This window comes from Procambarus clarkii, chromosome 56 (genome assembly GCF_040958095.1).
Source record: "Procambarus clarkii isolate CNS0578487 chromosome 56, FALCON_Pclarkii_2.0, whole genome shotgun sequence".
Classification (NCBI taxonomy): Eukaryota; Metazoa; Arthropoda; class Malacostraca; order Decapoda; family Cambaridae; genus Procambarus; species Procambarus clarkii.
Window position 1 is genome coordinate 15,224,104 of NC_091205.1, and position 12,315 is coordinate 15,236,418.

At 38.1% G+C, this 12,315-nt stretch overlaps 1 protein-coding gene across 1 annotated transcript in view; it reads right to left on the reverse strand.

Annotated features, from left to right (window-relative positions):
- LOC123770680 (protein kibra) overlaps positions 1-12,315 on the reverse strand; it is a 47,605-nt gene that overhangs the window by 10,450 nt on the left and 24,840 nt on the right. The window contains 6 exon segments of the mRNA XM_045762762.2: positions 1,918-2,062; positions 2,882-3,115; positions 3,594-3,806; positions 4,285-4,449; positions 5,504-5,702; positions 7,683-7,769. Of these exon segments, the coding sequence (XP_045618718.1) occupies positions 1,918-2,062; positions 2,882-3,115; positions 3,594-3,806; positions 4,285-4,449; positions 5,504-5,702; positions 7,683-7,769 (1,043 nt within the window).

Genomic DNA, 12,315 nt, shown 5'->3' on the forward strand with positions numbered 1-12,315 from the left:
ATGATTGATTCCCTTCATTAAGACCTGGACAAAGTGTATTGTTTAGAGCAACACTTGGCAAATGGAAGCTTTAAAGAATTCTGATAAAGAAAGAGCTCTAGGGGTAGTTTTGGATATAAAACTTTCACCCAAGACCCACATAAAGAACATTGTACCTGTACTTTGAAAGCGTATGCTGCACTTTCCAACTTTAGAATCACTTTAAACCAATGTGATGTACTTACTGCATTTATTGTGACATTCTGGCTGTGTGCAGAAACTAAAGTGTTCCAAAAACAGTATTTGTTCTTTTGGTATTGTTAATTAGCACCCAGAAATCATGAAAATCCAAGTACAAAGTCTCTATCTCTTATAGTTTAGCCGAAGTTGTCTGGGGAAGTTGCATTTTTGGGTAAAAATTAGGAGATTTGCTGCATTGGAATAACTTTGATGACATATTTTCAATGTTTCTCACTGTATTTATTGAGTTTTTTTTTTTTTGCTCTAATAAGTTGTATCTATGTGTCAAAGATGGTATTTATTATGTATAACTTTGAAAATATATATATACTGGTATATATATACAGATATATATGCATAAATATATGTACATCATGTATTTTCCATACTAATATATGTATGCCTATATATAAGCCTAAATCTTATAACTGGTCATAGCACACATTTTGCCTGATATATATACAGTAATGATAATCACTAACTTGCTGCTGTTAAACTTTCAGTGGCTCATAGTATGGCTGCCCTACACATTCCTAAAACCATGACTTTGGGATCGTTTCATAGGCCTAAGTAACCTAGAACACATTACCAAGTCCCTGAAAGGAAAGTGAGGGACTCAAGATGTTTTTTCAAGATGGGGGCTGGTTACTTGAGGTCTGAGGAAGTATATGTGTGCCCCTTGTTTCCATTGGTTTTTCAATTATTATGATATACTAACATCATCATTTCTTGACTGGCGCAGCACAGTGGTTAAATTCATGGATGCGGAATATTAAAGAAATTGTTCGCGACCTTTGTAATACTTGTACCAAAGTTGGAATATGCAGTGATTGTATAGTGTCCATATCTCAAGAACATCATTAAGCTGGAAAAGTTGCAAAGGCATGCTTTAAATATATCAAGGGTAGAAGACACAGGAGAGGTGATTTGATCACTATGTACATAATAATACTGTAACAGCTGTTGGCAAAATTGACAAAGAATTTTTTTTTAAACTGCAACTTCAAGAACAAGAGGACGTAGGTTAAAACAAAGCTACCGAAAAAACATTAGAAAGTACACTTTTGCAAACATAATGGTAGACAGTTGGACCAAGTTAAGCGAGAAAGTGGTGGAGGCCTAAACTGTCGGTAGTTTCAATGCTTCCTATGATACAGAGTACTGGTAAGATGGGCCACGTGTGTAGTTCTTATCCTGTAACTACACTTGGGTAATTCCTACCATCCAAGAAGCTGAATACAAATTAAAATTTGTAAACAAGACACTTTTTGGATTAAAGAAGAATTAATAAATAATAATAATTATTTATAATAATAATAAGACATTTCAAATGAGGAGAGGTTTAGAACAAATGTAGATTAAAAATACTGAATTTGATAAGAATCAATCCTCTCTTTCCAAAGTAAAATTTATTTACAGTACTGTATTATACTTGAAACTGGTACTGTACGTTGAAATTTTTTAACATGTTTCAAGTGCTCTTTCATACTTCTCTTAACACTTTAAAGCTAGTGAATAACAGATGATTTACCGCAGGAGTCAAAGTATCAAAGAAAAATTGATGTTCAAATAAATACTGTAGCTACTTAGGAGATGATCTACACAGTTGAATACAAATACGGGACACATAGGCGATCTCTGTTTATGATCAATTCACAACTCTGCATAAAAGAACAGCAAGGCTCTTTATATATTTACCTGATGACCCAGGTGACCTAGATGACAATCTTAAAGATCCCCCAAGACGTCCTTTCCATCTCAAAGATCTCCTTTCTGCTGTTCCACGTTGGAATGGTGCCCTTCTGTACATGGGCACACAGCTGTCACTGTCACTGCGGTTCAGCTAAAACAATAAAGACAAGGTAAGTTGAAGTAAATAGTGCTAGCATCTTTTTTTATTTATTTACTTTGATTTATATATATACAAGAGTTCTTACATTCTTGTAAACGCACTAGCACACATAGTGTTTTGGGCAGGTCCTTAATACCAATTTTTCCTCGGAATACAACCCACCAAATTGTTTAACAACCAGGTACCCATTCACTGCTATGTGAACAGAGGCTACAGTTAAGGAGTGGCGCCCAGTCAATCCTCCCCGGCCAGGATACAAACCCAAGCCAAAGCGCTCGCAAAGCGCCGGGCGAGTGCTTTACCACTGTGCCACAGGGACTGCTAAGTATCTAAATAAATTATTATTATTATATATATATATATATTATATATTATATATATATCTATCTATCACAAAATACAAGCAAAGTTGAAGTAAGTTGTTACATTGTTCACATAAGTTTAAAAACCATGCTAGTATGTACTGTATTGGTTAAATTTAAATTACTAACATATTACTGTATTTAATGGATTAGAGGATAAATCTAATCTAAAAACTCACTAAATAAAAAAAAATATGTATTGAAAAGCCAAAAATATTGTGCATTATGATAAATATAGGTGAAAGTTGCCAGGATTAGAATCTAAAGTATGTTTAGGATGATCATCAGGTAGCTACAATGTCAAGTTAATACTATAATTCTAATATATAAACATCAATAGATTACACAATAGTAACTAAAAAATTACCTGCTTATATATGGTTATGACTTAATTTAAAGCATAGTTACCAGTCATGAGAGGCATTTTACTTTACACACAACTACTTACCCGACAGACGTAGTGGCTCTTGCCCACTGCAGCAGATGGAGTAAAGGTCTGCGACCTCTTTATCACTGGGATTCCAGGCTTGGGGTCGGTCCCCTCGACCCTTGGAGGTGCGAGGGACGTGCGTGACCCTGCCAGACTGGCCGACAGGGGCATAAACATGCACTCTGTGTTGGTCTCCTTATCAGCCATCTCGACCAGCTGATCAGTCGAGTCTCCCTCAACAGCTGTGTCCTCCTGTGCAAGCGTGCAATGTTGCCACATCAGCACAACAATCATGCAATGGTGCAGCCAAAGTGCTAACAAAGCTATTACTAATTCAACATCAAACACCCAAGTGTTCATATTCTTTTCATTAATGAAAAATAACTTTTTGGTATTGCAAAAGTAAACCTCCTATGCTCATACCCACCCCTTTACCCAAAACACAGACTATGAAACTTCCATGACAAGGCTAATATAAGCATGTGAGGTCAAAAAATATTAAATGACAAGGAAAAAATCATGCAAATAGACAGCAGCATGTTATTTATAACGTTTAAGCAAAAATTAATAAAGGGCATAGCATTTGAGAGTAAAAGTAGGATACAAACATTCCAAATTATCACAAAAAAATAGAGGCACACCAAAACTGTGGTGGAAAAAATTATGTGCCTCAAATCAAAAACAGCTTCCACATGGCTGGGTGTCTGATTCCCAGTGAGAATCAACTTACAGCATTTTCCAGAGCTTCTTCCATGACCTCTTCCTGGCCTGCTTCTAGTTCTTCTTCCTCTTCCTCTTCATCGTCGTCATCATCAGAATCTATGACGTGCTCGAAGTCCTCCGAGGTAAGGTGTAGGTTGAGACGCAAGGCTTCAGGTCCAAGGTTACGAGTTAAAGTAGAGGTCTGTGATGATATGATTGTGGATTCATCACTACTCTCCTCCTGTTTAGTACATAACAGGGCAATCAGGTAAAATCAAAGCATCAGTGTGCATACATATTTAATGAATACTTGCCAAACAGAAAATATCTTCCTCCAGATAAATTTAAATTGCCTACAGTATTTTACTTTCATTTGCCACATTGAACAAGCATACTAGAGCTTCATGTTAAATAAAAAACAAGTCTTTATCTGCAGCAAATTTACAATCAATTCACTCCCATCATTCCTATTTTACATAACTATGTACTGTATACACACTTGCACATACAGGGGCTAAAAGCCATGTGTTCTTGGACTCTCCTCATTTCCTATTTACCAAGACACACACACACACAATAAAAAATTCCTTGCAGTCTCGAACTCTCAATTTCTGATTCTCAGCTATCCTCATCAAATTTTGTTCTTAATTTCCTTGATCAACACTTCATATAAAGACTGAACAAAATGAGAAGCTTTCTTTTCTGATCACCCTTCTTACTTTAACATTTGAAGCCGAGACGGAAGATCGCAAGGTTGACGATTTGGAAGATTGGTCATCCCGGGTCAAATGGTCTGGTCTCAGCATAGCAAAGTTGAGAATATTGTACCACCGAGTTTGTGGCGAGTCTAGGCAGAAGTCTGCTAGACTAATTTGAGCATATCCCTGCAAAAAAATAGGAAGTAATTTGATATATAGTATTAATAATTTTAACCAATATCATTTCAAAAATTGAAGCTTTAAAATTTTGAGACTTGTGAGAATTTGAAATTTATTCAAAAGCCTTTAATGAACTTTAATCCGGGACAGATGCCTACCCAGGCATCGAAAAACAAAAAAGTACATTTGGCCAGATGAAATATGCGAACAATAAACGAGGACCAAACTAAGCAGGAAGTGATTAAATTATAAGAGAGGGAGTTTGATGTGCTAGGTTGATGCACAATAAAGTTGAGAGAATAGAACAGTGAAAAGATGTAAAGTTTTTCTTTACTTTCAAGTTGATTTTATTTCCTAAGGTTATGCACTTTAAGTGGGCAATTCCTTCCTTTATATAAACTTAAACAATTATAATAATGAATGACTGTCATGGAAAGAAGTGTAATGCAAAAGTCAGTGAACTGGAAGGTAAAGGAACATGTACTAAGATGGTATAGAACTGGGGAACATGTACTAAGATGGTATAGAACTGAGGAACAAGATATAGTAGTGGCGAGTTTATTCACGTAAACTTAAAGTCATGTAGAGAAAGGCAAGACAATGGGTAGATACAGTGAGTATGAAAACCTGTTGATTAAGTGAACATATTAAAAATGGTAATGAAAAAGGAAGAGAGGAAGCAGCTTGTTACGTTTCCATTTGATTGAGTTTCCGGAATGTCTGATAACAAGGAACATTTAATACCCGAGATATAAGTATCTGAGAGGCTACTATAGATAATTTGCTAGTGTGATGTGTAATGCTGCCAGATATCTGTGATGCTACTGAGTGTGGAAAGTATTATGAATGGAGAAGTTCACTTTGAAAATAATCAGCCCACTTTGTCTACTTCACTTCTCTATCTTCAGGCTAATGCTTCACTACTTACACTATAAAAAGAAAAAAAAGAGATAATGATTATGGTATGAATATATCAACACCTTTTATGCTGCATTAAATAAATAACAAAATCTATTATGATGTTTTAGAGGATATGGTGAAAACCTGTCCCAACACTTACCACACACTCCTCATCGAAAGTCTCATTGGTGTCACTGACTGCCCACACATTGACTTGCAGTGTCTTGGATGGTAGCTTACGCGGTGCCACAGGAAATGCAAATGTTTCTCCAAAAGTTGGTCTTTCCGTGTTAGTGTCCAGGTGCGTGCAGCAAGTGAATGTCGCTGCACCTGCAGGGAACAGCTGTACCTTAATACACCTGCAAAATTTAGAAATATTTCTCATTAGATAAAAAAATACTGCAACAAGTACTTAAAAATTATATTTGATATCTCACTGTAATCTCAACCTAGATTGTTGGGACTCTTACCATCATTCTGTTACAACAAACTGTATCCATTTGATTCAGTATGCACCTGTGTCTTATTGTATTATCATTCGTATCCTATGCCCTTACCCTGCATGTCCCATACTGTTACCCCTGCGTGTCCCACACTCTTACCTTACATGGGGGACTTAGTTTCACTCAAATATCATCCCTAATTTTTAGTTCAAATACAGTATCTCAATACAAGTTAACACACTGCACATATGAGGGGGATGACTAAATGCAGGAGATTACATCTCTGGTGTGTTTATAGTGTACAAAATACCCAGTCATGTTTGTATAACAAATAACCTTTAAAATATTTACTAGTGATAAGCTTCAATCAGTATTTCAAGATATTATGATACAATTAATAAAGTAATTTGTTAAGATTTAATTGAAATATTACATCAGACTAATTAAGATCTAGTTGTTATTTGATTACAGGAGGGACATTCGGGAAGGCATTTCTAGTCTCCTATGCCAGAATATCAAACCAGAAAGATATATTTTACAAACTACACTTTTACCACCATTCCTAGACACCAACTAGTTGATAATGACTCTCTGGTAACCCAAGACATCTTAGGCAAAGAGACCTTTCTAATCCACATCCCCAGCATGCAAGTTTGAATTGCATCTCACCCCCCCCCCCCCTTGCTCACTAGCTGATACTGCTTCACTGTCATGTCTGTAAAGAATGGTAGTCCCTGGCACCATTATATAACTATCCATATTCAATCTAATGTTACCAAAATGAACTACATACTCTCCAGTACTGATAATCATCTGCAACCTATCAGTTTCAAAGCAGGTCACACAACATTCATAAAATTGTACAAATGACACCAATATACTGTACAAGAGTACTGGAGGTAATCAAGATGTTTAATTTCAAAAGAAAGTTCTTTAGTGAATCTGCTTGGATAATTTGCTGTTCAGAGAGGATGTGAGTGAGATGCATGCAAAACTTTATGAACTATGTATGGTATATAACAAAGGCATCAAATTTTTATATATAAAATAAAGGTGCAAGAAAACTAGACTGATTTATTGAAAAGTATGAATAAGCTAAGAATATAAAAATGAAAAAGAAGAATCAATGAAGGAAGAAACCTACCCCACATAGGCCATATTTACGAACAAGCTCAAAAACGAGCAAAACTTGCTAGAGTGACAAGTCAAATGAGACAAAAAAGGTGTACAAAATAAAGGTGCTCCTATGATATTGCGTAAAAACCACTTAAAACAAAATTCTGATGAAAATTGTGAAGTGTCTCCCAAGCTAATAGCATCTGTATGATGTAATATTTTGTCATATATTTCCAGCCAAGAAAGGTAGCCCTAACAAATCTTACAAATAGACTCTGTAACATTCATAAAATATCGAAGAATTATGTACTTAATTCAAGATATTTATAGACAAAAATCATGGAAATGTTGCAAGCCTGTCAATTACTATCACAGATGGCTTTTACAAGTGAACCGCTCATAAATATAGGCTAGGCTTGCAACAGTATATTCTAAAAATAATTACAAAAGGACAATATCCTTCAGCCTTTGATAATATAAATAAAGGCATTCCCTGTTTCTTCATCATATAGTACTATACTAAAATAATGTAAACAGTGAACAGTTTCTAAAGTCTAAGTAGAGGACTTAAATAGGAGACCAGATGACAATACTGTCATCAGTCAGTTCTGATATACTTTACTGGTAGTTGAACACACAAGAGATGGATGAACTTGGCATACTGAAATTATGTAGTAGTTGAGCATACTGACATTTGTGCATCACCCCACAGTAACATATTTTGCAAGTGAGATTTGAATATTAGTTCATACACCTTCAATAACAAATGACAAAACTTACACTTTGCAGCCTTCCTCCGTGTTGAGCATGGACAGGTTCCGTGCCCTCTCCACCCCCACGTTAAGCAAGCTCTCCTGTTTGCTGTACCTAGGGGGTAGGGGATGGCAAAAAATAATTTCAATTACACTCTGAGCTAGAAAACGTTGCCAACATTGACAATCAGTACACATTTGTCAAAACACACACATTTTAAATCAAGAAATACATATCAGCACAACTGTGCCATATTTTATGCTTATAATAGAGCAAAGCAAAAGGTAAAGTTGCTCAGTCAATAGTGTAGAGCTAGAAGAAACAAACACTATTAAACCTTAAGTAGTTATGAAACACGTGATAGAAACACACACCAAGGACAGACACAATCTGTTAACTATTCTTTAAGAGCACCATTCAACAAATGTACCTTGAGCATGTACTAATATATTAAAATATGCTTATTATTTTTAGAATCCATTAATTCTCTAAATAAGAAAAAACTTTGCTAATGAAAATATAAATCTGAAACCAAACAACTATCACTTTAACAACATATTATTTGGTACCATTTAAGATTTAGGATGTGTCACAGTGAATGCTAAAAATATTAGGCCACTGAGTGGAATGAATTGCTCTTTTTCTGAGCAAATCACTCGGGTCTTCTCTTCACCCAGTGGCCTATACAGTAAGGCCTTAACTTAGCAATGCAATGGGTCCCAAACTTCCATTTGTAAAACAGTTGTTCATAAGTTGCAACCAGATTTACCTAGGCATAATGCTATAGATGAGGGATAAGTTTTCAGACTACCAAATATCAACAAACAAAACAACAAAAATTTGGAAAACTAATGTAACGTAACTTGCACATTATTTACTTTGAATGTTGAAGTTATCCTGAGATTTGGTCATGTTTGAAGAGTGAAGAAGTTTAATTACTAATCTTGAATCTTTTGAACCATCTACTGACTTATTATAAATGTTTTATCACTTGCAATTACAGTACACCTAATTTCTTTTAACATTTTCAAAAAGACATTCAGCTTTCTCCTGGATGAGCATAAGGTTGATAGGAGTCCTAAGATGATTCTAGTACAGAAACCTTCACATGTGCTAAAATTCAAGTGTTGTCCCTAATAACACTGTACTGTAATCGCACCATTGTGGAATGACTAACAAAAAGCACATGTGTGGCCTTTGTTAGCATTTCGTCCTTCTCGGTGCTATTGATACCGGCTTGATGGGGTTCAGGGAGTTATTCTACTCCTCAAGCCTGGCCTGAGGCCAGGCTACACTTGTGAGAGCATTGTCCAACAGGCTGTTGCTTGGAGCGGCCCACAGGCCCACATATCCACCACAGCCTGGTTGGTCCGGTACTTCTTGAAGAGAAGTATTTAGTTTTCTCTTTAAGATGTCCACAGCTGTTCGATCATCTCCACTTTTGTTTCTACTGTAATGGGTTGCCTTGCCATCAGTGCACAACATTTCTCCTCTTCTTATCAGCTATTATTAGAAGTATTTTCCTTAATAAACAGCCAAAATAAACTGCAAAATGTACAGTGGATCTACACTGGGCATAAAAATACCGAGGACTGGGCAGTGTAGGTCAGCCACAATGCACATATATGCCTATGCAAAAGTAGCACTGTACTCACTGCAGGAACATTGCAACTGATTCATATGCATATTAAGATACTAAAACAGGGATTCAGGAGGTTGTTTTAAGTCAAAGTGAGGTGTTCATAAGTTGGAACACCATATATGGGTGCACAGACATGTTCTGCCAATCCAACTGATCCTCTCACATAGTACATTGTATATCGAAGTCAAAATTCCAAGTGGACAAATAAAGAGGTTCTATAAATCATAGAATCTCACAAACATTCATGTTTTCTATGCATAGTTGATATGTTAGGTTCAATCCTTTTAGTACACCATTTTCTGTCCATTGTGACAATTCGAGAGGATGGGCCAGCCCATCAGGTTTTAATGACTTGATCACCTACCATGGCCAGTAACTTATGAAATAGTTTTGTTCAAGTATTTGGGAAAGGAAGACAGCAGGAAATCTAATGTGATTCACCACCAAGAGACGCACTCACTATTGCACAAAATAATGAGCATTATATATAACAAACCTCTCTAAACAAAAATTTTAGTATACAGTATTTTACTCTGCTAGCTACCAGCTGAGCCATCAACGACTACATTGACTACCACCAGGTGGTAGGACCACCTGAACAAAAATACTCAATACTCAGGCCACCCAAGAATGCTCAGATTAAATGGGACAAAATGGGAGGGAAGGAAAACAAGTGAAAGACTGGTTTAAAAAGCAGTGTTAAATTTCACTTAATTCTATATTTCTGAGCTGAAGGCTCTTGGTTGCTCCTTCCAGCTAATTCCAATTTAAACACACAAACAATGAATGTGCTCAAACTTAACAGAAGCAGCATGGGCTGAAGCACCCATAGAGATACAGCACAGTAGATAAAAGTGGGAATATAGCACCAAACAAGGTACACAGACAGAACCTGAAAATTTATGCAGGTATGGATAAGGCCCTAGGGGAACAGACCAAGGAAGTACTGTAACAGTAAAGAGCCAGTGGAAGTGTAAGAAGTCCAAAACCTGAAAATATACAGAACTCGATGTTTTCTGCATGGCCTGAGCTTAAACCAGACTTACACAACTTCGTTAACACGTACACCGGCTATAGACCAAAAGCTAGCAACCCACACCTGAGGCCACACCAACCCACACCATGCCCAACACCAAGGAGAAAGTCTAGATGCCTAGGTAGTCTAACCAAAACTAGTCACCAAACAAATAAAAATCAGTTAGTGCAGCCTGAACAAATTAATTAAATGTAACATATAGCTACTCTACTCGCCCAAGTGAAAATCAGAAGCAGCAGCACCATCACGTATTTACCCACTGAAGTGATGTACCTACATTAAGTGATGCCCCCTACAGTAAGGTAAGGTTCAAACACTGCTATACAGTGTAACCTCTATTCAGCAGATCCCTGGTTGCAATGCACACTTTCCAGGCAAAATTTATTCACTCGATTCACTGAAAAAGTATTCGGATAAGTGGGTGATGTCCGGATATGCTTAATACACAGGGTCAGAATATACAGACCAGAGGGATAGGTGGTGACCCAAGTTCATCTACACCATTTTGGGGAAATGACATTACCTTTCAAAACCCAGCATTGAATGTTGAGTCCAGCTCTACACAGGAAGGACCAAGGTGGCTCCTCCCACTGCAGGAGAACACAGCCCAGAGAAATCTGAACCCTCTGAAGAACCTGCCACACCACTGCAAACTTGTGCACCGTGCTGTGTACACGAAGGAGCAGACCCAAGCAACAACCCTGGGAGGCTTGGTGAGCACTGGAAATCAAACCCAACCCAGAACCAAGGCGTCTGCAAACACATCAAACAGTGAAGGAAAGTTTCACAGAACCAAACCCCAAAAAGCCAGAAGAGGATGCTGGATGATGAAAGAGCAAACAAAGGGCAAATGAGGCCCAAACTCAACAGTCCCAGCAGTGGCAAAAACAGCAAAACCAGTACAACACCAAGAACCAAACCCTGCCCAGTGGAAACACCACACAAGCGTCAACCAACTGCTGAGTCACCCAGGGCTATTCCAACATCAGTCGGCAATGCAGGCAGAGCAGAGAAGGAAAAGCAAACTATGAATCCCAAACCAGTCAAACCAAGTCTGAACCCTGGACAGTACCTACTGGGACTTCTGCCAGTCCACCAAGAATCTGAACCTGGTAAGTTGGGAAAGAACCAGAACCCAGGGCTTACCAGTACTGTACAGAGAAGACCAGCTGGGAGCCCAAACCAGCCAGTTGATGAAAAAGACCAAGACCTGAACAAGGAAACTCTAATCTTGGAGCCTCAAGGAAACAGGAATGCGCCCTGACACAACATCCAGGGACAACAACCAGGAACGCCATCAACCAGGAACGTACCTATAAAACCAGATGTACACGAGTGAAAAGATCACATGAAAGGTCAGTCATGGTAGAAAGACACAGTATGGACACACGAGGGCAAGAACCCACCGAGGCCCATCAATACTCAAGGACTGGGAATAAACAAGAACCCATGGCAATACGAGCAATCACCACCACCAAGCAGGAAGGGCAACGCAACCCTTCTGCAAAAGGACCTGACAAATGCCTGGAAAACAGCAGTCAATGCTGAATGGACTGAATAAACAACCCATAGGGAAGAGAAGCACAAAAGGGGGGGGGGGAGTGTGGACAAGAGGGCAATGGCCAAAGCTGAAACCAATGCCCAGGCCAGTACGGCCTGCTGACATTTAAAAGGGCCAGAAAAATGCCACTGCCACTGTCACCACCCAAAGGAGGGCAGTGAACAACTAGGGCAGAGCTGCTGTAGTAGGAACTGCAGGCAACAAGGCAGCCATACCAAGCACAGATGTCAGAACATTTAAACTGACACAGAGCTATTCAGAAGGCATCTCAACAATCACTCAGGCAGACAAAACAACCACCAATTGAACACGAGCCTTGCGACCCTTCACAGTGAAGGCTCCAAAGAGCAAAGGTACCCAGACAAAAAGTTGCCGCCTCCCCATGTCCTTCGGGAGAACCAGAGAAAACAAGCAGCTGTCA